The sequence below is a fragment of the Xylocopa sonorina genome, chromosome 17 (genome assembly GCF_050948175.1).
Source record: "Xylocopa sonorina isolate GNS202 chromosome 17, iyXylSono1_principal, whole genome shotgun sequence".
Classification (NCBI taxonomy): domain Eukaryota; kingdom Metazoa; phylum Arthropoda; class Insecta; order Hymenoptera; family Apidae; genus Xylocopa; species Xylocopa sonorina.
In genome coordinates, this window is record NC_135209.1 from 5,536,724 (window position 1) to 5,557,128 (window position 20,405).

A 20,405-nucleotide genomic window follows, 5' to 3' on the forward strand; every position below is an offset into this window, starting at 1 on the left:
CAACTTTACTATCCTATACTGAGAACTGAAACGAGTGTAATATGTTAAAAAATAATTTTTCAATCATTCGTCCCACTTTTTACAATATTATATGTTTCACATTAATATCAAATATTGAAATTCGATTATTACTCGAAGAAATAAATATTTTGTTCTTTGTTACATTTACATTTTGTAATATACATAAATCTTTTGATTTCGATGAGAGAGGGAAATAAACTATAAAATAATATTATTACTGGAGAATAAAAAAATGTCCCTTTAGAACCATAAATCGCCGCCAACATCCTCCTCCGGTTGCGATAATTGTTGTGGCGTTTTTTGTTTCTGTTTTGCGTTATTTTCCGCGTCATCATCACTCTCAGAGACAGCTAAATCGTCCTGTATCTTATTCTCATTTTTCTCATCCCTCGCTGGTAAGCCAGCTAACAAAAAGTCTGAAGGGTCATAATTTGGATCAACGTCCATACTTTCATCTGCAACGTAAAAAGATATAAGCTCGCTCTCTCTCTCTCTCTCTCTCTCTTTGAACGGATGCATGCGGCGTTTTGCTCCACGATCACCGACCTTGTTGAAGCAATTGTTGTTCCGCCATATAAAAACCGACATTGCCCAGCTGAACCATTGCCTCTGCCGCTTGTTGGCTATCGTCATCCGCCAATACTACTGTACCTTCTGTACCTTCTCTAACTTCGTTCAGCTCAAGCGTGTCCACCTCAGCGTTTTCAGACTGTTCGTCCGTACCAAATGGGACCTCATCGAATTCATCTTCACTGGAGAATTGTAGATCTAAAACGGAATATTTTACAATTGTATTCTTTTTATTAAAATAAAACAATGTAAAATTTTCATTACCTTCCTCGAGAACATCCTTCTTCTTTGAATTCGCGCTTCTACTACCATCGCCTTCTAAATCTCCTTCGACGTCTACAAAATCAAAATCGTCCATATGCGATTTGCCGAATGGATTTTCTGGCGAACTCGTTTGACTCTACAAAATATAATTAAAAAATATAATAAAATTTAGAAACCTTACAAATAAGAGCGATACCAATCTTAATGAACTAGTAACCCCTCTAAATTCTGGTTCCACGATAGTATAATTTTCTTCATCTGGTCCCAGCCATGAAGGATCGATGTCTACCTGTTCCATCGCTCGTTTTTGTACCAAAAATATGCTATTCTCTAACTGTGTTAGATGTTCATCGTACTGAAATGCATCATCGTTCGATTATACACGTGTCATGTGCAGGGTGATCCGCTACTAGTGTGACAAAACAAACTAACAAATATTCAATATTACCTCGTCTAATGTCTCTTTGCAAACTTTAACCAGCAATTCTGCTTGTTGCGTAAACGGAGATTCCTTTCCATTGTATAATGTGCAATTTTCTAAAATTTGTTCGATATCTCTAACGAATTCGTGACGATTATGATACTTTTGTGCTAAAAATAATAGATATTAACAATTGAAAATGTTTGTTTTTTCATCATTAATATAAGCGTTAATACAAGTTCAAGTTACCAGATACTTTTTTAGATATAGTTTCTAAATCCATCGGTCTTTTAATAACATTATAATAATCTTTTATTAATTTTTTATTGACCGGTTTCAAAAACGGCCAAGCTTCTGTCATTGACTTCAATTTATTGTTTACCACATTATCTAAAATGTAAGTAAGAGCAACTTGATCGTCATCGTCCAATAAAGGGTTAATCGCTTTTTCTAGTCTCATTAGACGATCCTCCTTTTCTCCAAGTCTCTCTACACAAGTTTCCAGCATACGTTTAGCCGCAACTGTTAACGAACTTTTCGGCCCATTATACAATGTTGAATTTTCTACGATTTGATTAACGTCAGCCAAAAATTCCCCTCGACTTTGATATTTTTTCAATCTCAGGTTTTCACGTATAGTTTGCAAATCCATAGGTCTCTGTATAATTTTATGATAATCGGGGACTGCCTGGTGAAGAGATAGTGAATTGGATAAATAATTTTTCGATGATTAAAACAAAGATATAGATATAAACATCCGATGAAAATAAGAACACACTTTAGCGTTAACAGGGAATAAAAAAGGCTGAACGTCGGGTAGATCGCGCATTTCGTTAAGTATACTTTCGAGTATCGTAGACATAACAACAACTGGATCGGTCCTTCGTCTGTTCGCGGGCCTCTGTTGTCGTTTAAGATAATCACAGTGATCATCGCCAGTAGCTCGTCGCCGTTTTTTGGAGCTTACTGCCTCCTTAGGCACTTTTAAGAGTAACGTGCGCCTCTTCATCTCCTCGGCGTGCTACGAGAATAAATTGAACGAATTAAGAAATTGATCGGGGGAAAAAATTGAAAAAAAAAAGAACCTTATTACCTTAATCAATTTTGAGGATAACTTCACTTTCGTCCCATCCACATTAACAAGATCTTGGTCATCCGTATTAAGCTGTTTCTCGATCTCTTCTTCTTGTTCCTCGGTCATTGCAACGTTCACCGACGCTGTGGTTATACTATTTTGATACAAAGGACAAGCTTTATTCGTACGCATGTGGCCTACGTTACCGCAAGCACCGCATTTCAGTTTAAGATCTGGTTTAAGTTTAGGTTTCTTACGTTTCGAGGGGGAAACTTCGGGTTTAAGATGTTTAGAAGCAGGGGAGATAGACTGATAGGAATTACAAAATGGAAGGATACTATTCGAGGTGGTTGCGGTTGGGGTATTGGTGCTACTACGGTCAAATATGTTACTCGACGACGCGTTGTTCCCAGACATCGGACCGCCGAGCATACGTTCCCTTTCTTGATTACGTTTAATCCTCCGTAATTGTTCTTGAATTCTCCTCTTCTCCCGTTTCATCTCCTCTTTCTGCGCCTCGTCCAATGTTGCGAATTGTTTGATAAATGTTTCGTCCTTGGAATTTCGAATCTTTATATAAGTGTCTATCACCGCCGGTTTCCTCACTAATTCAACCCTTGTATACTCTTTGCCTTCCGGATTTCTGAATGTCCGATAAATCTTGAGGACTCGACCTTGCTGCGAGTTAAAATTATTCACAGGACTATCCTCCTCGTCATCTTTCTTTTTCTCCTTTGTTTTCTTATCTTGTTCTTGGACCTCGCCCATCAACATTTTCCGTAGCTCATGCCGTTGTTGTTCCTCTCGTTCAAGAGACAATTGGGTACTCGTTTTCTTATTAGAAAGCATGTTTTCTATATTTTTACCCATCTCTTCTATATCCGAACTGTCTTCTTCGGAACTCTCGCCTTCGTCTGTACTTAGAACTTCGTTCGAGGATAGAACACGGTTTTGTAGATCGAAAATTCTTTGACATTCTTCTTTGTAACGTTCCTGGTGTTCGGCGATGGAAAATCGATTTCCCCGCGAAAACTTGGTCATGCCCTCCTCTCCAGCTTTAGCTTTCTCAGTTGATAACGTTCTAACCACATCGATTACCTCCCACCGCGATAATTTTTTAATCTCTTCTTCGGGCACGCCAAACTTTCGAAGTAACGCTTTCGCATTATTCAATGACAATCTCCTCAGATCGGCGTCGGTTCCAGTTACAGTTCTCTTTGGCTGAGCTTCTTGTTCTTCCTAATCGACATCATAAATAGCACAGCTCATGATAAAAGTAAACGATTCCATACACTCGGCTCGAGTATAACGATTTACAGTGTTACATACTTTACTGATGGTAGGTTTGTTTGGTACTCGAACATACGAAAACCCTTCACCGCAGCCCGTTGGATCAGCTGGCCCTGCCAGTTGTAACAAACATTTCCCTTTCATAGCTTGTATATACGCTCGTGTCGTATTCCAAGGCGCAACTTTAACTTCGTCATCCATCTTTAATTGCATCTCCTCGTCGTCGTCATCTTGTGGAGTAAATAGGAACTTCTCGCCGTAACCAGCATCCTTTAGCCTTTGCTCGGCAGCGATCATGCTAAAGTAAGCGCAACATTGTTCCGGGGATACCATCGCTCGGATCTCTTCTTCAGTTGGTAATCTAAAGTCAGGTTTTATAACCCACCAATTTGAATCCATGCCTGATATAAGAAAGTTCTTTTAGAAGAATATTCGTTTTAATAAACGAAATATAATTATCATCTGCGTGTACATATAAATGAATATTATACCCGTTCTTTTAAAATCAGCACATAGCTTCAAACGTTTCCTAATGCTACTTTCACTATGCGAAGGGAATGCTTTTTTAATGTCGTCCATTTTAATGCGACGTGGCGTATCGCGAGATTTCCAAAACAATCTGTATATAAACACTTGCAGAAAATCTCTCACAAAATTGTTGGCTCTCTTTGAATTAGGTCCTGGTACTTCGTACAATGGACACTCTTGGCCAGCGACGAATAAAGCATCCATTTCTCTGATATAGTATTGCTGTCTGTACGAAGGAGAAAAACGATTAACTTATCCAACGTATAACCAGCCATATGAATTAAGCAACACCGTTACGCGATACCTTGTCCTGATAACTAAAAAGTCGGTCTCAGGAATTTTGTGTTCATAGATTGGCGCTCTGTACATATTGTTCTCAACTGCTTGTATACTTTGGCCAGGTGTAAGAATGCCGAGGAATGGACTAGTGTGCGCATACGCGGTTTCACCATACTTGTACTTTTGTGGCCCTTGATCTTTTCCTGCCTTCCTTTTGTAATAATTCTTCACCTTGGAACACATGCCGACTTGATTCATCAAAGGAGGATGTTCCTCAGAAAATTCAATAAGCACTAATTCACCGTCTTTCCCGGTTAAATCTTCTGGAGTTCTCATGAAGAAGACATCACCTCCACCAGATGCAATTCTTTCCTGCTCTCTTTGCTAGCGTGGAAACGTGACTCGTATTGCATATAGGATCAGGATATCCAAAATGTTCAATAACCGAACAAATCAATACATACCTTGGCTTTCTTTTTTATGTGCTTTATTAATGGCAGAACAGAATGCGGTCCAGGATGAGCAAGCGGCCCATGACTGAATCTTCTTAAGGGTGGTCTATGGAAATTTCTAAGTCGTAATGGTCCCATATGAGTTTGAACAAATGGAACACGTAGCTCCACCACTGGTGTACTATGCTGTATCAAATTTCCACCTCCAACTTTTAATCGTAATGTTGTTTCCGACGATCGCGGCATGTAATATCTATAGAATGACGAGTCTATAGTGATCGATCCTTCGTTTTATAGAAATTAAAATTCATTCCATATCGTTTGGTAATTAACTTACGTATCGTTCGAAATATTAAATGGATCTCTGTCCGGTGATTTTGGCGGTGGAGGTGGTGTGTCTTCCTCCAGCACATTAATTACTCCAGCTTTTCCCAACAACAGTTTACTCTTCTTAACATGCGGATGAGGTATCTTTACTTTCGGTTGGGGATTATCTTTGGGGACCAATGCCGGATCAATGTCATCGGGAATACCAAGAACAATATTTTCATCATTGGGATCTAACGTAAGAATTTTAGGCTTCGGGATTTTTCTCATATTCTCAGGATCCCAAATTACTTCTTCTTCCCAAAGGCCGTACACCAATTCTTCGTTCTCAACGGGAAAAATGGAATACCAAGTGTCATCGTAATTTTCTTCTCGATTTTGTTGCTGATTACCTTTGCTCATACTCCTATTGGGAACAGTAAGAGAAACGGAAATTCTAGACAAGACATATTCATATAAAATGCGTATTTTCCTTACATCTTATTTTTCTGCGACTGCATATGCAACGGAGTCGTAATTTGCGACGTAGCCAACCGAACGTTCGATGCGACCGGCACAGCACCTTTGCCTGGTTGACTAAATGCCTGAGCGGTTCTATTCCCGCTAGATGGTACCCAGCCAGCCGCGTTATTTTTACTATTTAGTTTCTGTAACACCTTTTCAAGTATTTATATTCTAATTTTCGTGTGTGTAATCCTATATAAATTTGTTCATTTTGTCCTTTGTATCGAAACATTGTATACCTTGTGTTTTATGTCGTCACCGTTCCATATAACGTCATCTTCCCAATGCAACTGCGATACCATTAAAAATGCATCATCGGAAAATTCTTCGCTAGTATCTCTGGCTTCTCTATTATCTCTACTATCTTTAGCGTTTACTTCATCTAGCTAGTAAAAATATTGAAATTATCATTTTCAAATTGTATACACTATATGCACGCGAATGAAATACCTTGTCGATAATTTTAAATCCGTAATTAAAACCATCTCCAGTTTCTGGAACTTGAAGCATGTCGTACCAGAGCTGTGCAGGTCCGAACCGCCAATCTGCCACTTTTGGTCCCATGTCCCCGTTTTCTCCAGTTTCCCCCGTCTTACCGACTTGCTCTTTGTCTTCCACGGGCATTAATAATTTACTTTCATCGTCGGAACGGCACATATCCGGACTTGGATCTGGACCGTATTGCATAACCCAACCCTAATTAAATAAAAACCTGCGAGCTTTTACTTGGGACTGACATTCGTGCATCTTTCACTTTAGCCTTGTACGTACTTTAAACTTTGGTTTCTTCTCCTCCTGATCGGAACCTGAATCGGAATCCCTAACGTCGTGATGTCTTTTCTTTTTACGCCTCTTTTTAACGCCTCTCCATATCTGCGGTAGACTACTCGGCTTTCCAGGACCGAATAATCTTGAAAATCGCAGTACTTTATTAGCACGAAAGTCAGGAAATAACTCGGTGACATCAACATTGGCATATTTCGATGGTAACATGGAAGCAAGCGGAGTTTCCAATTTACGCTGCCGCGCGGCTTCTGCTTCCTCCGCTGTAAGAGTTTCTTTTTCCTCCGGTACCGAAGGAGGCGGCATTAACTGCGTATCAGATTTATTAACAACTTCTTCGTCATCCGCGTCGTAATCAGCATTTTCTTTCTCGCTTTTACCATCCAGTACATCTTGCTTACCTATCCGTTATCATAATACTTAGAAACTCGATTGTACGTTATAATTTTAATTTTCATCGTACTTACTACCCTCCTCCTTTTCCTCTTCAGCTAATTCATTTATGTCTGAAAAATCAAGAGCGCTGGGTGACTTTACAACATAGTTAATATCACGTTTGTCAGTCGTATCACTCTCGTCGTGGACCCTGTCGCTAGATTCGTCATCTTTTTCGTCGTTCATATCTTCGCACGTCATCATTTCACGGATAAACGAACCTAATCCAAGCCGATTTAACGAAGCCAAATGTTGCTTTGCCTCTGGATCCAGAATATCATCTTCGAGTTGACCATTGTCGTCGATGTTCCCGAATAGGATACCGGTCATATTGATTCCAGACATTATGTCTTTATCAGTTTCCTCGTCGGAATCAGCCATTTCTTTTAATCTGATGTTCGACGGGGAGTTTTGAATCACCAGTCACTTTTCGAAAATCCTCCGAAAAGAGGTTATCGATCCTTCGAATTTTACAACAGATGCACCCGGTATTTCTTTACATCGGAAATATGCACGTCCTATATACATTTACTTATTTACACGCTCTTTACATATTTTTGTTGTGAGAAAGATGGAATACCGTCGTATATTTACAGGTACCTAATAATTACAAAATTGATGTAAGCTAACGTTTTGTTTACGTAAACCGACCGCCATCAACTGACCGCCATGTCCCTCGGTATGTTATAACCTAGATCGGACAGACACCTTTCTACTCTCTTGCGCCCTCTGTCGTGAACCGCCACCAACTACTCTCTCTCTCTCTCTCTCTCTCTCTCTCTCTCTCTCTCTCTCTCCCTCCCGCCCTCGAAGAGCGAAACTTTCCTCGACAAGTTTTCACAAGGGAGACACTTCTACTAATGATCGAAAAATGAGCAGTTTCTTATAGAAAAGATAAGACACAATTTATTTTTTTTATTCATGTACAAAGTAATATTATTTTTATGGAAAGTGAAACTGTAATGTTAACACTAAAATTGAATTACAAAATAAACATAATCTTTACGAGTTTTTACTATTTTAGAAATAGTTACATCATTAAATATTAACATAATCCTTTTAACAATGCTCTTTGTCATTGCCTATCCCGTACATCGTTACGAGAAACAAACGTACGGTAAAAAAAGATGAAATTTTATCGGGAGAATGAGATTTTACATTAACTCTTTTTTCTTTTTTTCCTTAAAGTTCATTTACAAAGAATCTTATGATTGCGAAGAAGTAATACGTGTTCTGTACGATGTAGACGGTTTTTCTCTACATAGTGCAAAATGCCAAAGAGACAACTAACGCGTGTCTCTATTTGCAATGTATACCACTAACAATAACATAGCAGTAAGCTTGTTTCGTATCATTAGTAAAATTATTGTAAACGGAAATAGCACATCGAGAGAGTTTCCCCGATTCTTCTAAACAGACAACGACGAGAATAATAAAACGCATCATCAACTATTAATACAGTGCAAGAAATGATTAAAATCCAAAGTTATTTTACGATGTTAAACAATGTAAATTGCATGTAAAAAGAATTGCATTTTCAGATAAAACGAATATGTAGATTCAATTACATCTAGGTGTTAAGATCGATGTATATAAAAAGTGTAAACAACTTTCCCACTGTACGTTATGAAATTAATTATTCTGTTGTATCAGAAAAAATAGAGAATAATTCGTATCTCTTTCTTGGAAGTAAGCACTGAAACAAAAATTTTTTTATCAAGTCCATTTTGAAACTATCGAAAGATAATGTTAAATCTCAACAAAATCCTCCTCCTGTCTGTTGCTGATAAACCTCTATTGTGTCCCCCTCTTCCATTTCAAGTGTTGTCGGTGTGTCTAATTCATTTATAGGTTGTCCATCGAATCTAAACCTTACCGCTGCTATCGCCAAGCCCTGATACAGATATGCAATGTTAACCTTGATATTAGCAAAATATAAAAAAACTTTCGCATGTACGCGTCTCATCTGTGTGTAAACAAGATAAAAGTGTACGAATGTTCTATTATTCTGGAGTAATGGAACATTTTGGATTAATTCAAATTGTCTAAAACAAATTGTTAAAAACAAGCCTAAATCTAATATAATAAATGAATAACAAACTTACTACACGATCGCAGTAGGCATTCATTAATTTCCTGAGTGGTGTGTGCTTCTTAATTTTAAATTGAACCACTGCACTATCTTGCCCCAGCACTTTTAAATTTATGTGCTCCGATTCTGCTTTAGTTTCCTATAATAAAATATACTCTCTTCTTATTATTATATGAACTATGCACTTATTATTATATGAACTTTTAGGTTATAAAGCGCGTTACCTTCTTTTCATCAGACATGATTAGAGTTTACCGGAAATATGTTATCCTAACACTGATTAATAATAAAATTTCCACAGGTTAATCACAAGTACAATTTGTCAAAGAGGGTAAAATTCGCATAAACAACCGTGCAAACGAATAACTTGCAATAATCCCGCTCCTAGCTTTATACCTCTAATCACAACGTTTCCATCTTACACAAGTAGTGTAGTATCAGAAACTTATTGGCATACACGCGTTTTAAAAACCTAACATTAGCGATTAACAATGCGATCGCTAGGGAATTTTTTTTTCCTTTTATCTAATCATGGTAGTTTCCATTTAATTACGATTTAGTGCAAAAAGTTAAATGAATATCTCTATATCGTCGTATAGAAAGATTAATTTTTTATATATATATATATATATATAAATATAGATTTATTGTAATTTTATTCGACATTGGTTTCGTACATTAATTTCTTTTATTACCATGAAAATAAGAATAATAGATATTATACCATTTAAGACTATCGCTCGTTGTTCTTTCTAAACGATAATTCGCAATAATCGAGATAGAAATATTTAAAGAAACGTAAAAAAAGATATGGCTTACCTATTCGATTATATTATTTTACATTGAACAGAAAAATGTTGGATGAAAATTTGTTATATATTAAATTTCACAAGATAATTTTGTTAGATGGACGTATATAAGACTAGAATGGAGAAATAGGAATAATTTTAAAATGCGAGTAAATGTTCCGCACGTAACTAAAATTTGTTGGTCCTGAAAAGGACCGATTTCTTTTCTTTTCTTTTCTTTTCTTTTCTTTTCTTTTCTTTGCAACAATAAAATGTATCTGCTTATTTGGAGCTGGTGTATTTGGTGACTGCTTTGGTTCCTTCGCTGACTGCGTGCTTTGCCAATTCACCGGGTAGTAAAAGTCTTACAGCAGTTTGGATTTCGCGAGAAGTAATGGTCGAGCGTTTGTTGTAGTGTGCCAATCTTGAGGCTTCAGCAGCGATACGTTCAAAAACGTCATTAACGAAGCTATTCATGATACTCATAGCTTTGCTGGAAATTCCGGTATCGGGATGGACTTGCTTCAACACTTTGTAGATGTAAATAGCGTAGCTTTCCTTCCTCTTCCTCTTCTTTTTCTTATCAGTTTTACTGATATTTTTCTGAGCCTTACCAGCTTTCTTCACGGCTTTCCCACTAACTTTAGGCGGCATCGTTAATAAACTACCGTGTCGTCAAGTTTTCGCAATTGGATATATACGAGTTGCTCCGAAAGCTCCGGACGATGGAATGAATTGCGCAGGTTGCGTGTTGCTTATATGTACCAGAACAGTAACTGCGCTGAACCAATCAGAATTCAACTTGAGCCCATCAACGCTTTCTTTAAATATGATTGGTTTACCGCTGCTACCGTTGCATTTTCACTCAATGCAATTGATTTTACATACGCATAACATATCCGATATATTTCAAGAGCTTTTTTTTTTAACATACGTATTGGTATAGAACACATCGAATAAAGCATTACTTTTCAAAATGAGCATTTCTTTTAATCGATGCAGTTAAAGAGTAAATAATAATCTCATCACACGGGATCACACACACACACAGTTACTAAACTCTCTTTTGCGATATTTATTACTTACTTTACTTTGATAATACTCTATTTTGTATTAATAAAAATAATATAAAAGAGAATGTAAAAATGTTTGTACGGAGAGCCAATGAGAATGGTACTCGTCAGCTATTGGTTGGGTCCTGCTACCACAGAAGCTATATAACCCAAGTTCGAGCCGGTTTTCAGCACGCATTTGTTCGTAACGTACGCTATAAAGAGGATACCTGTGGTACGTTGTATAATACAAGTCTCTATTTAACTGGAAATGCAGCACGGGATAACAAAAAGTCACGGATTATTCCACGTACAGCACGTACAACTTGCAATTCGCAATTGAACAAATTATTGAGTAAAATTACCGCTAGCCAAGGAGGTGTTCTGCTGCCTAATATCCAAGCTGCGGTTTTGCCAAGAAAAACTAAAAATAAGACATAAATTGCTATTGTTACCACTATCACCATACTGAAACGGGCCTTCTTATGCTTCATAAATTTCGTTGTTGTTTAACCGAACGTTACACATATTATTTATTAAACGATTAAAAGCATACTCGTTGTATTTGAGTGTTACACACACACACCCTCTTCAAAGTTGTTCAGCGAGGTCTATTTCTGCACGGTTCCAACAATGCGGTGGGCCCCTTTTATGTCCCTCGTGATGTAAAAGAGAAGCAGCTGCGTTCCATCTGGCGTCTAACAGGTTTGGGCATCCTGCCCAAATGTTAACAAAGGCGTCGTTACTATGGACGTTTCAAAAGAAGTACGACGAATCTATTATCCTATTATTCCGAACTTTACGCAATGATAATATAGAATTGAAAATTTTACATTCGGTGCGTCAATTTCCATTTTATATTTTTGTCAATAAAGATAAAAATTAAATGAAATATCATTATATATAGATTTAAAAAATTTAGCGAATTAGAGTAATACATCCCTCTGTTTCATTTATTTGGTGGCCCTAAAAAGGGCCGTTTGAGAATTAACCGAAAAAGTTAATTAAGCGCGTTCTCCGCGAATACGACGAGCCAATTGAATATCTTTTGGCATTATAGTGACTCGTTTTGCGTGTATAGCACATAAATTTGTATCTTCAAACAAACCAACCAAGTAAGCTTCGCTCGCTTCTTGAAGAGCCATTACTGCGGAACTCTGGAAACGGAGATCAGTTTTGAAATCTTGAGCTATTTCTCGGACAAGTCGTTGAAACGGCAACTTGCGGATCAACAATTCGGTGCTTTTCTGGTAACGACGAATTTCTCGAAGTGCGACCGTTCCTGGCCTATAACGATGAGGTTTTTTCACACCGCCGGTTGCAGGAGCACTTTTACGGGCAGCTTTCGTAGCGAGTTGTTTACGAGGAGCTTTTCCTCCAGTAGACTTGCGAGCAGTTTGCTTAGTCCGAGCCATGGCAACACCAGCGATCCGATCTACTCCGAAGATTGAAAACAGTCTGACTCGAACGAGAACCGCGCTGCTCTTATATAAACGCATCACCAACGAGCACGCTATCTCTGATTGGTCGTAATGACAGATGTGCAGCAGATGGCCGTTGTGATTGGCCGACCATTGCTAAGCGGGGAGAGACCGGACGATGCTCCGCTATATAACCACGCGCTCCACGCCGAAACTGTACATTGCGTTTGTAGTTTTTAGAGTTCGACGAGAGACTGTTTGCATCATGACTGGCCGCGGAAAGGGAGGAAAAGGATTGGGGAAGGGAGGAGCAAAGAGGCACAGAAAAGTGCTTCGTGATAATATTCAAGGTATCACGAAACCTGCTATTCGCCGTTTAGCAAGACGTGGTGGTGTAAAACGAATCTCAGGTTTGATTTACGAAGAAACTCGAGGTGTGCTGAAGGTGTTCCTTGAGAACGTCATTCGTGATGCTGTTACGTACACTGAGCACGCAAAGAGGAAAACTGTAACTGCTATGGACGTGGTGTACGCTCTGAAGCGTCAAGGAAGAACCCTTTACGGTTTTGGCGGTTAAAAATTACGCTTCTCTGCAGCTTCGAATCTCCAAAAGAAAACGGCTCTTTTCAGAGCCACAACATATACGCGGAAGAATATCTCTCAAAATTCAATTTCGACAATAAACATACAATTTAATAAATGTACTCTAATAAACAAATATCTATTCTACTACATTGTATTTAATGTTGCGTTACTGTACACAACATTTACCGTATAGTCTTACATATCCTGCGTCTCTTCGAATTTTTTCTAATTTATCAAGGCAACGTGACATTATTAAACACCAGTTTCAGCCAATTACAACTAATATTTTCAATTATCTATCTATATTTAATTTTGATCCAACTTGAAATTAAATTAGACAGAACGTTAACGCGAAAATAGGTCCATCCTGCAAAAAAGAATTTATAACATCAAAAATGAGATAGTCTTTGTTATTATATAATACTGATAAGTCTTATCTCATAAGAATTATTTGTTTACGAGTATTGTTTCTCAGTTAAAAATGTATTACAGCAGGATATTACATAAATTCACGCAATACAGGCAAGTGTTTCAATTGTTCCTCTAATAATAAAAGTGTTACGTTATACATACATATATATATTTACGATATGTTATTTCAGTAATCAATTTGTTGTTATTCATTTTAACCTATTAAACGCTGTTATAAAATTCACAAGTAGAAAAATGTCTATGGACAAAAAAGCTTTGGAACATTCCAAATCTGTATTAAAAAATATGTATTTTGCCGGTGTACATGCAGTTTCACCAATAACTCTTGTATCGAATAAAGTTAAATTTCAAGATGGAACATTATACGTCAAGGATGAAAGCTTTGAAATGAAGCAAAATGTTTACTTAGTTGGTTTTGGTAAGGCTGTTATGGGTATGGCAATAGTTCTCGAGCACATGCTCGGTGATTATTTGAAGAAGGGTATAGTTAGCGTTCCTTCTGTGTCAACGAATGCAATGTGGGAATCGGAAGATAAGTCCTATTTTCCTAAAATAGGAGCTAGCGTAGTAAAATACTGCGAAGGTGCTCTAAATAATCATCCAGATGAGAGATCTCTAGAAACAACGCATGAAATTATAGACTTGGTAGAATCTTTAACAGAGAATGACACTTTAATTGTATTAATATCTGGTGGTGGTTCTGCGTTGCTTTATATGCCAAGACCGTCAATTGATTCTGATGATAAATTACTACTGTGTAAAGCGCTTCAAGCAGCAGGAGCTGATATCAAGGAACTAAATATAGTCAGAAGTAAATTATCTATGGTGAAGGGCGGCGGTCTAGCTCGAATGGCATACCCGGCTTCGATTATTACCTTGATATTGTCCGATATCGTTGGTGATCCTGTAGAGCTAATTGCTAGTGGTCCGACTGTGTACAGTAACAAGAGACCAAACGAGGTAATAGCTATATTGAAGAAGTACAATTTATTTGAACGCGTTGAAGGTGACACGAAGAAACTTTTAACAGCTACGGAAAGATTTAAAGATAAACATCTACTGACTCGAAAGAAAAAGCAGTTCAAGCATGTAACTAATATTATTTTGGGAAGTAATGCGGTGGCAATCGAGGCAGCATTTCTTCAAGCGTACCGCGACAAACTTACTCCAATAATATTAAGGTCTGATGTTGTTGGCGATGTACATGATGTTAGTTTAGCGTACGTTCATATATGTAGTTTGATATGTCTTGCAATGGATAAGATGTTAGAAAAAAAGGAATTCTTTGAAAAAGTGAAAGATACTCCGATACTTTCCTTGTCGGCTGTTAAAGTTGATGAAATTTATAATACAATTGACAATGTAAGCGAAGAGGGATTAGTATTAATTGGAGGAGGAGAACCAACGGTAGTAGTGAAAGGGAATGGCAAAGGTGGCAGAAATCAAGAACTAGCTCTACATTTCTCCTTAGACTGGCTGGCGAAAATTAAAAGTTGTTATCAATTTGCAAATTATGAAGTAATAATGTTGAGTGCAGGAACGGACGGTCAGGATGGTCCAACTGATGCAGCAGGTGCATTTGGCTATCCTGCGATTGGTCCAATGATTCACGAAGTATATGAAAGAGTAAAATATATAACTTCGACAGTTATAGCTCGGGAAGAGGAAAGGAAAGAAGCCGTAAAGAAGAAGAAGAAGAAGAAGAAAGAAGAAGAGGAAGAAGAAGAAGAAGAAGAAGAACTTGAGTCGCAACAAGCTTGGCAACCTACAGAAATTTGTAAAACACAAGAATTAAGCGGCTATTTAACAACTAGAAAGGTGAACGTACAAAGTAGAATACAAAACGAAGGAATAGCAGAAAAAGAAGAACCCGTGCGTAGTAATTGCAAAAGCGACCAAGCTGATGGACATTTTACGGACAAAGTACTTCCATTTATACTTCGAACAATGGAAGTGGAACGTATGCTACCTGAAAATGCTCTAAAAGAAAATGATACGTACAATTTATATTCAAGATTTAAAAAAGGCTTAGATTTATTTAAAACTGGCTTCACTGGTACGAACGTTATGGACTTACACTTTATTTATATCAAGAAACGTAAATGTGATTGTAAGATAGATAGCGAGAAAGAGTTGTCTGAAAATGAATTAGATACACATGATTTACATATCGATCCTTCGACAGTTGAAAAATACAAAAAAGGGCGTGAACAAGTACCTTTCCAGTGGGATAGCTTTTTAATTAAAACACCGTCTTTGGTCGATGAAAAAGCTGATCAACTCAATATAAAAATTATCGATGACAATTTGGCAGATCCATGTTGTCGCAAGGATAGAAAATTTCCAACTACAAATCTTTTTAAGGATAAAGATTTTCCGCTACGACATGTGTAAATGTAAAGGAAAAGTAGTAGCGTGTCATTTTCCATATTACACTACAATTTCTTCAAACTATAAATTAGAAATTTTATCCAGATATTTTTATACATTACTGAACTAAAAGTGGAATGAATAACATACACATATAAGTGAATATTACCATTGAAAAATTTACAAGTACAAACTGCAATACTTATCACAGTAACTATAATATGATACATATGATACATTCATCGATTCAATGATTTTTATGACTTTTCCTTTTCGTAGAACTAACAGCAGAGTATATAACATTAACGTACATTCTATATTCGTAAAAGCAATTGATTTGTACTACGCAGTTTACCTTCTACTATCATTGCGTACAATATACGTAAAATTTGATAAAAAAGTCACTCGAGATTGCTACATCACTTGTTAAAGATCCCAACTAAATAAATGATGTTTGACCAACATATCGCGAACACCGTCTTTCAAAGGCTGCGACTGTTCTTTCTTGGGTGGTAATTCCCAATCGGGATTTAAATTAAACGCAAATTGACTTAATATTCTTAATTCGCATTTAATCTGTACCCAGCCGGGACTATTTATAAAACTCCATGGTTGGTACCTATAAAACCAATGACACGTAAAAATGTTGTAAAATATTTCCATTATACAATGAATGTGAACAATTGTCATTTTTTACAATATTTACTACCATTTTTGTACAACTTCTACGCAAGAACATAAAACCTCAAGCCACAAATGTAACACCTGCTCGTTTAATCCTAAACAAATAAGGGATCGTAATTTTACGTCCATTTGTGCATGTGCATTGTCATGCGTTAAATTTACCGACTGAACGCAACGATACAACAACTGAAACAGAGTAGGGTTAAGATAATAAAATTTAATATAAGATAGATCTAATTAGTACGTTACCTCTTCTGGTGTAAGAACTTTGCCATCTTCATCCAATCTGTACGTTTTACAAAGTACTAATCTACTATAAACTGAATTGAAGTCTTTTTCTACTTCTCTGTTTGAGGCTTCTTCAATAAAAAGCCATGGGTGGCACGGTCCACCTAAAAACGATGGTCTACGCATTCCGTGTTCCAATACTGCTTTTATAGCAGGGCATAGAGTTCCTCTGACTAGATCTGTCACAGCTTCGCTAACTGTATCATCTCCAGCACATGTGTACTGTTTACTTCTTTCGTCTAACAGTTCTACAAATTTTGCTGGGAACCATCCTCTTAATCCATTTAGTTCTCCCACCCAGCAATGTTCATCCTTTTGGCTTACAATCGTAATTATATCATTTTTTCGGAACCCTAATTCATCATCGTCGTGTCTTTCGAAATCTGCAGTATTATAATAATAATAATAATAATAATAATAATAATAATAATAATAATAATAATAATAATAATAATACGGCCGTAACAATTATAGCGACAATTTTATTCCATTCTAGTATCATACGTAATCTAATTAAGATTAGTTTTATAATTTAGAACCTTATGCTAATAAAATATACCTAACAATGCTTTAGCTCTTCTTTTTCTGGTACGCGACACATTAACATAATTATCATGATCTTTTGCATGACTTTCCATGCTGTAGTCTGCTATGAGCACAATATTGCTCAACTTTGGATCGACGTTTATAAAATGTCTAGCAACTTGTAAAACAGCTTCTCTCAAGTCAACTAATATTTCTGAAATATTTATATCGTAATATTCAATGTTACATCCTTTGAAATTTCACGTTGAAATCCTACAACGAACCTACCTGTTTGACGAATATTTTTTGACTTTGCATCGTCTTCAGTATCGTAGCTTCCAAATAAAAATGTTTGCAGCATCGATTTATTTCTTTTCATTTGACGCCTGCAAACAAATACGATTGATTTATAATACTGAATATTTTTAAATAAGATTTTTAAGCTTCTGAAATGTACCTATTAAGGTGTTGTTTTGGTAAATTTGGAACAGCATCAGGATTCCCTACTAAACCACCTTGATCCGTCATTAAATAGGCCAAATGTTTGCGCCTGTGTGTTTCAACTAAAACATCTGTCAACGATCCACTTACTTCTAAAGATATCTAGGAAAAGAGACAACTCTCGGTTATAGTGATCTAAAATTTGTTTCTCACCTACAATGAGGAAGTTTTACGAATTACAAAATGGGAGCTTACATTAAACAACTGATCCACGTCATCGATGTCCCCTGGTATGTCCGAAAGGGCGTTAAATATTTGTGCCGAGTTTTCTAATTGTTTCAGTTCATGTTCTAAAAAGATATGAAATATAACTTAAAATTGTTTTATTAAATTATTGTTTCAAGTGAAAACATATGGTGAGGGTATACCTTTGATTTTTAACATCCCAAGGGTAATTTGAAACAAAACTATAGATCCATCAAAAAGAAACATATCCCATATGCGTAGCAATATTTTCATGTGTACAACGGATGCGAATAATGTCAGAAACCAATGCAAAGATATCAAACTTAACTCTATGTCATGTTGAACCAGAACATAGTCTATATCGGGAAGATAATTAGCTACCAGCGTACGAAGTACTCTTTGATCAGCTTGAATACCTGTTAAACATTTTCCAAATAAATAAACTGAAACCAACTACTTTTTATAATCTATTATATTCTAATAGTACATCACCTAATAATGTTGAGGAATAATAAGACGCTGGCAATAAATCTTCCACTATCGTAGCCATCATCCAAAAAGCATCTTCTTCTTCCAATAGTAACAAAAGAGATGCTGCTATCGTTCCTGTACCTTGGCAATATCTTTGCGCAATAAATGGATAATAATTCAATAACCGAATAAGATACCGAGAAACATCAGTTCATGAAAATATTATTACCCAATTTCTGGATACAACCAAGCAAGAGCACGCATAACACGTCTTAAACGTGGTATCCCCGTGCTGTGAAGGTGGCTAAAACACGCATTGGCGGGCATAATACGTAACAAATCCTTTTCAATTTGTTTATTGGTCATTAATGCATCGTTACTCGAGGCTTTCACTATATCTTTATACATTATTTCAGAGGAACATTTTTTTTGAAGTGCTCCTGCAAAGTTAAACAAAAAATATATATATATTGTTCTTTATATCTTTTTTATACTATACAACGCTCATAAATAATTAAATATTGCGCTATTAATTAAATATTGTAACGAGACGTATTATACCTGACATTCTCAACCAAATTTGTGGTCTCAGGGAATGAGGTATACCATGACGAACCATATCCCGCAGCTTATCCGTACGGGGCAATCTTCTGTCTATATTTTGCCAAGAAAGTTCTGCCACCTCTTTATTATGACTAAATTCTAAGAGAGCAACCCATTGTAATCTGCATAAATTTGCTAAATTAATTTCATTAATTAACTAATTAACGCTTATCCGTTTAATCAGATTTCGTTTTATACCTATGCTGGGGATCTTCGACAAATGGGATACCCAGTAATTTTTTTGAACTCTGCTCTGGTCCGTCTTCTTCTTCTACACGGAATCCAAATTCGTCAAATCTAGCATGTATCGCATCACGTATCACATACATATCGTAATATTACTTAACCGTAAGAAATTTGTACGACAAATACCTATATTCAGGTTGAGAATTTGGATCGTCCGGCTGATTTAATTTGGCTAAAATATCTTGAGGCCACATCGATGGCGTCAATGCGGAGAATGGACCTCCTGGTGCCGGAGATAAAATTTCTCCGCACAATCCTGTTACTTCTACTTCAAATTCATCTTCAGACGCAGCGGTTTCCAATTTTTTCTGCGATATAACAATTTTTAAGCAATAATATGTTAGCGGATAGATATTGGTTTTTCTTAACTTTAGGTAAGTTTAACATCATTTCGTAAGAAACGTTTTTTTCTTAGGAGTAATATAATTTGAATATATCTTTTTTCTTCTTCTAAGAGAAAAAGATGAAGAATTTTTCAAAAATGACACGAATAAAAATACTAACTGTATGGTCCTCTTTACCGACATAACCTTCATGATCGCGAACATTAAATAGCGATTTAGCAATATCCATTTTATGAAATTTTTAAGGTACTTGTTCTTAACGCGTACCAAATCTTTTATTATTTTACTGTCAATCAACACAATTGGCTATTATTATATTTGTCATGTCTGAAAAGTATTAATCGACGCACAGTGTTGACGATGGTTGTAGCTGACGATGGTTTTACGTTTAGTTCGCCATCTGACGATACTAATGATAATTAAACCAATAATGGCATTTAAAGCATAAATAAAAATATTGAAATTTAAGCGACGCGCAAGATAAGAGATTTCATTTTCGCGTAACATTTATTCGTATCAAGTTGGGATAATAAGAGCGGAATGTAAATAAACGAAATGCAGCCCGTTTGAACTGTGTCACTGTTCGAATGTATTAAGCCGCGTTAGAAATTCAACAAAGACGAAGTATAAATTGAAAATTTGCTCGGTGTAACCACTGCTGTATCGTTGATACTGAAAATACAGGATAAATACAGAATAGATACAATGAAAAATGCTAGAGAAGGTAAGGCCTGTAGAGAAAATAATGGAATTCCGTTTAGTAGAATTAGGCAGCAGGTGTGCCCGACATGGGAAACAAGCGGGAAAAATCGCGTATCGAGTCTAGGGTTTTTCGTTAGCGTTCGTGTATTGAGCTGCGAATTGGACT

At 36.6% G+C, this 20,405-nt stretch overlaps 7 protein-coding genes across 9 annotated transcripts; 2 read left to right on the forward strand and 5 right to left on the reverse strand.

Moving 5' to 3' along the window:
• Positions 1-3: 3 nt before the first annotated feature.
• Taf1 (TATA-box binding protein associated factor 1) lies at positions 4-7,335 on the reverse strand. 3 transcript variants are annotated; one of them, XM_076907879.1, is made up of 18 exons: positions 6,985-7,335; positions 6,503-6,915; positions 6,182-6,427; positions 5,971-6,117; positions 5,705-5,883; positions 5,238-5,633; positions 4,913-5,153; positions 4,474-4,832; positions 4,133-4,395; positions 3,681-4,042; positions 2,370-3,590; positions 2,055-2,297; positions 1,526-1,964; positions 1,304-1,446; positions 1,073-1,210; positions 856-991; positions 568-789; positions 4-476 (listed from the first exon to the last, which is right to left on the reverse strand). In XM_076907879.1, the coding sequence occupies exons 1-18, from the start codon at positions 7,328-7,330 to the stop codon at positions 262-264; spliced, it is 5,709 nt and encodes a 1,902-aa protein (XP_076763994.1). In that variant the 5' UTR covers positions 7,331-7,335; the 3' UTR covers positions 4-261. The 3 variants fall into 3 exon arrangements, with proteins under 3 accessions (XP_076763994.1, XP_076763995.1, XP_076763993.1); XM_076907880.1 differs by having other exon boundaries at positions 52-476; positions 5,705-5,874; positions 6,982-7,335; XM_076907878.1 differs by having other exon boundaries at positions 52-476; positions 6,982-7,335.
• Positions 7,336-8,462: 1,127 nt separating this feature from the next.
• On the reverse strand, positions 8,463-9,494 carry Sumo (Small ubiquitin like modifier). Its single transcript, XM_076907630.1, has 3 exons — positions 9,266-9,494; positions 9,055-9,180; positions 8,463-8,843 (listed from the first exon to the last, which is right to left on the reverse strand). Exons 1-3 carry the CDS (start codon positions 9,281-9,283, stop codon positions 8,706-8,708), a joined length of 282 nt encoding a protein of 93 aa, XP_076763745.1. The 5' UTR covers positions 9,284-9,494; the 3' UTR covers positions 8,463-8,705.
• A 556-nt stretch (positions 9,495-10,050) lies between these two features.
• LOC143431201 (histone H2B) lies at positions 10,051-10,545 on the reverse strand. Its single transcript, XM_076907766.1, has one exon. It carries the CDS (start codon positions 10,481-10,483, stop codon positions 10,112-10,114), a length of 372 nt encoding a protein of 123 aa, XP_076763881.1. The 5' UTR covers positions 10,484-10,545; the 3' UTR covers positions 10,051-10,111.
• A 1,128-nt stretch (positions 10,546-11,673) lies between these two features.
• LOC143431112 (histone H3) lies at positions 11,674-12,332 on the reverse strand. The gene has a single exon (XM_076907622.1). The coding sequence runs from the start codon at positions 12,294-12,296 to the stop codon at positions 11,886-11,888; it is 411 nt and encodes a 136-aa protein (XP_076763737.1). The 5' UTR covers positions 12,297-12,332; the 3' UTR covers positions 11,674-11,885.
• Positions 12,333-12,553: 221 nt separating this feature from the next.
• On the forward strand, positions 12,554-13,024 carry LOC143431196 (histone H4). The gene has a single exon (XM_076907756.1). The coding sequence runs from the start codon at positions 12,568-12,570 to the stop codon at positions 12,877-12,879; it is 312 nt and encodes a 103-aa protein (XP_076763871.1). The 5' UTR covers positions 12,554-12,567; the 3' UTR covers positions 12,880-13,024.
• LOC143431191 (glycerate kinase) lies at positions 13,002-15,730 on the forward strand. The gene is made up of 2 exons (XM_076907749.1): positions 13,002-13,038; positions 13,444-15,730. Exons 1-2 carry the CDS (start codon positions 13,002-13,004, stop codon positions 15,711-15,713), a joined length of 2,307 nt encoding a protein of 768 aa, XP_076763864.1. The 3' UTR covers positions 15,714-15,730.
• A 269-nt stretch (positions 15,731-15,999) lies between these two features.
• LOC143431154 (small G protein signaling modulator 3 homolog) lies at positions 16,000-19,895 on the reverse strand. The gene is made up of 14 exons (XM_076907707.1): positions 19,698-19,895; positions 19,320-19,501; positions 19,146-19,244; positions 18,906-19,069; positions 18,574-18,784; positions 18,366-18,496; positions 18,056-18,289; positions 17,883-17,977; positions 17,644-17,789; positions 17,475-17,572; positions 17,221-17,400; positions 16,623-17,044; positions 16,399-16,559; positions 16,000-16,308 (listed from the first exon to the last, which is right to left on the reverse strand). The coding sequence occupies exons 1-14, from the start codon at positions 19,764-19,766 to the stop codon at positions 16,116-16,118; spliced, it is 2,385 nt and encodes a 794-aa protein (XP_076763822.1). The 5' UTR covers positions 19,767-19,895; the 3' UTR covers positions 16,000-16,115.
• Between the last annotated feature and the right edge of the window lie 510 nt (positions 19,896-20,405).

Coding starts and splice junctions, on each gene's coding strand:
- LOC143431201 (XM_076907766.1), bottom strand. CDS start 10,483: ATGCCGCCTAAAGTTAGTGGGAAAGCCGTGAAGAAAGCTGGTAAGGCT.
- Sumo (XM_076907630.1), bottom strand. Junction 8,844..9,054: donor ATGCCTACTGCGATCGTGTA/GTAAGTTTGTTA, acceptor TATCTGTATCAG/GGCTTGGCGATAGCAGCGGT.
- LOC143431112 (XM_076907622.1), bottom strand. CDS start 12,296: ATGGCTCGGACTAAGCAAACTGCTCGCAAGTCTACTGGAGGAAAAGCT.
- LOC143431154 (XM_076907707.1), bottom strand. CDS start 19,766: ATGGATATTGCTAAATCGCTATTTAATGTTCGCGATCATGAAGGTTAT. Junction 17,045..17,220: donor AAGAGCTAAAGCATTGTTAG/GTATATTTTATT, acceptor ATAATACTGCAG/ATTTCGAAAGACACGACGAT. Junction 16,560..16,622: donor AAGTTCTTACACCAGAAGAG/GTAACGTACTAA, acceptor ACTCTGTTTCAG/TTGTTGTATCGTTGCGTTCA.
- LOC143431196 (XM_076907756.1), top strand. CDS start 12,568: ATGACTGGCCGCGGAAAGGGAGGAAAAGGATTGGGGAAGGGAGGAGCA.
- Taf1 (XM_076907878.1), bottom strand. CDS start 7,330: ATGGCTGATTCCGACGAGGAAACTGATAAAGACATAATGTCTGGAATC. Junction 4,043..4,132: donor TGCTGATTTTAAAAGAACGG/GTATAATATTCA, acceptor TTCTTATATCAG/GCATGGATTCAAATTGGTGG. Junction 2,298..2,369: donor TATCCTCAAAATTGATTAAG/GTAATAAGGTTC, acceptor TTATTCTCGTAG/CACGCCGAGGAGATGAAGAG.
- LOC143431191 (XM_076907749.1), top strand. CDS start 13,002: ATGTACTCTAATAAACAAATATCTATTCTACTACATT. Junction 13,039..13,443: donor AATATCTATTCTACTACATT/GTATTTAATGTT, acceptor TAATAATAAAAG/TGTTACGTTATACATACATA.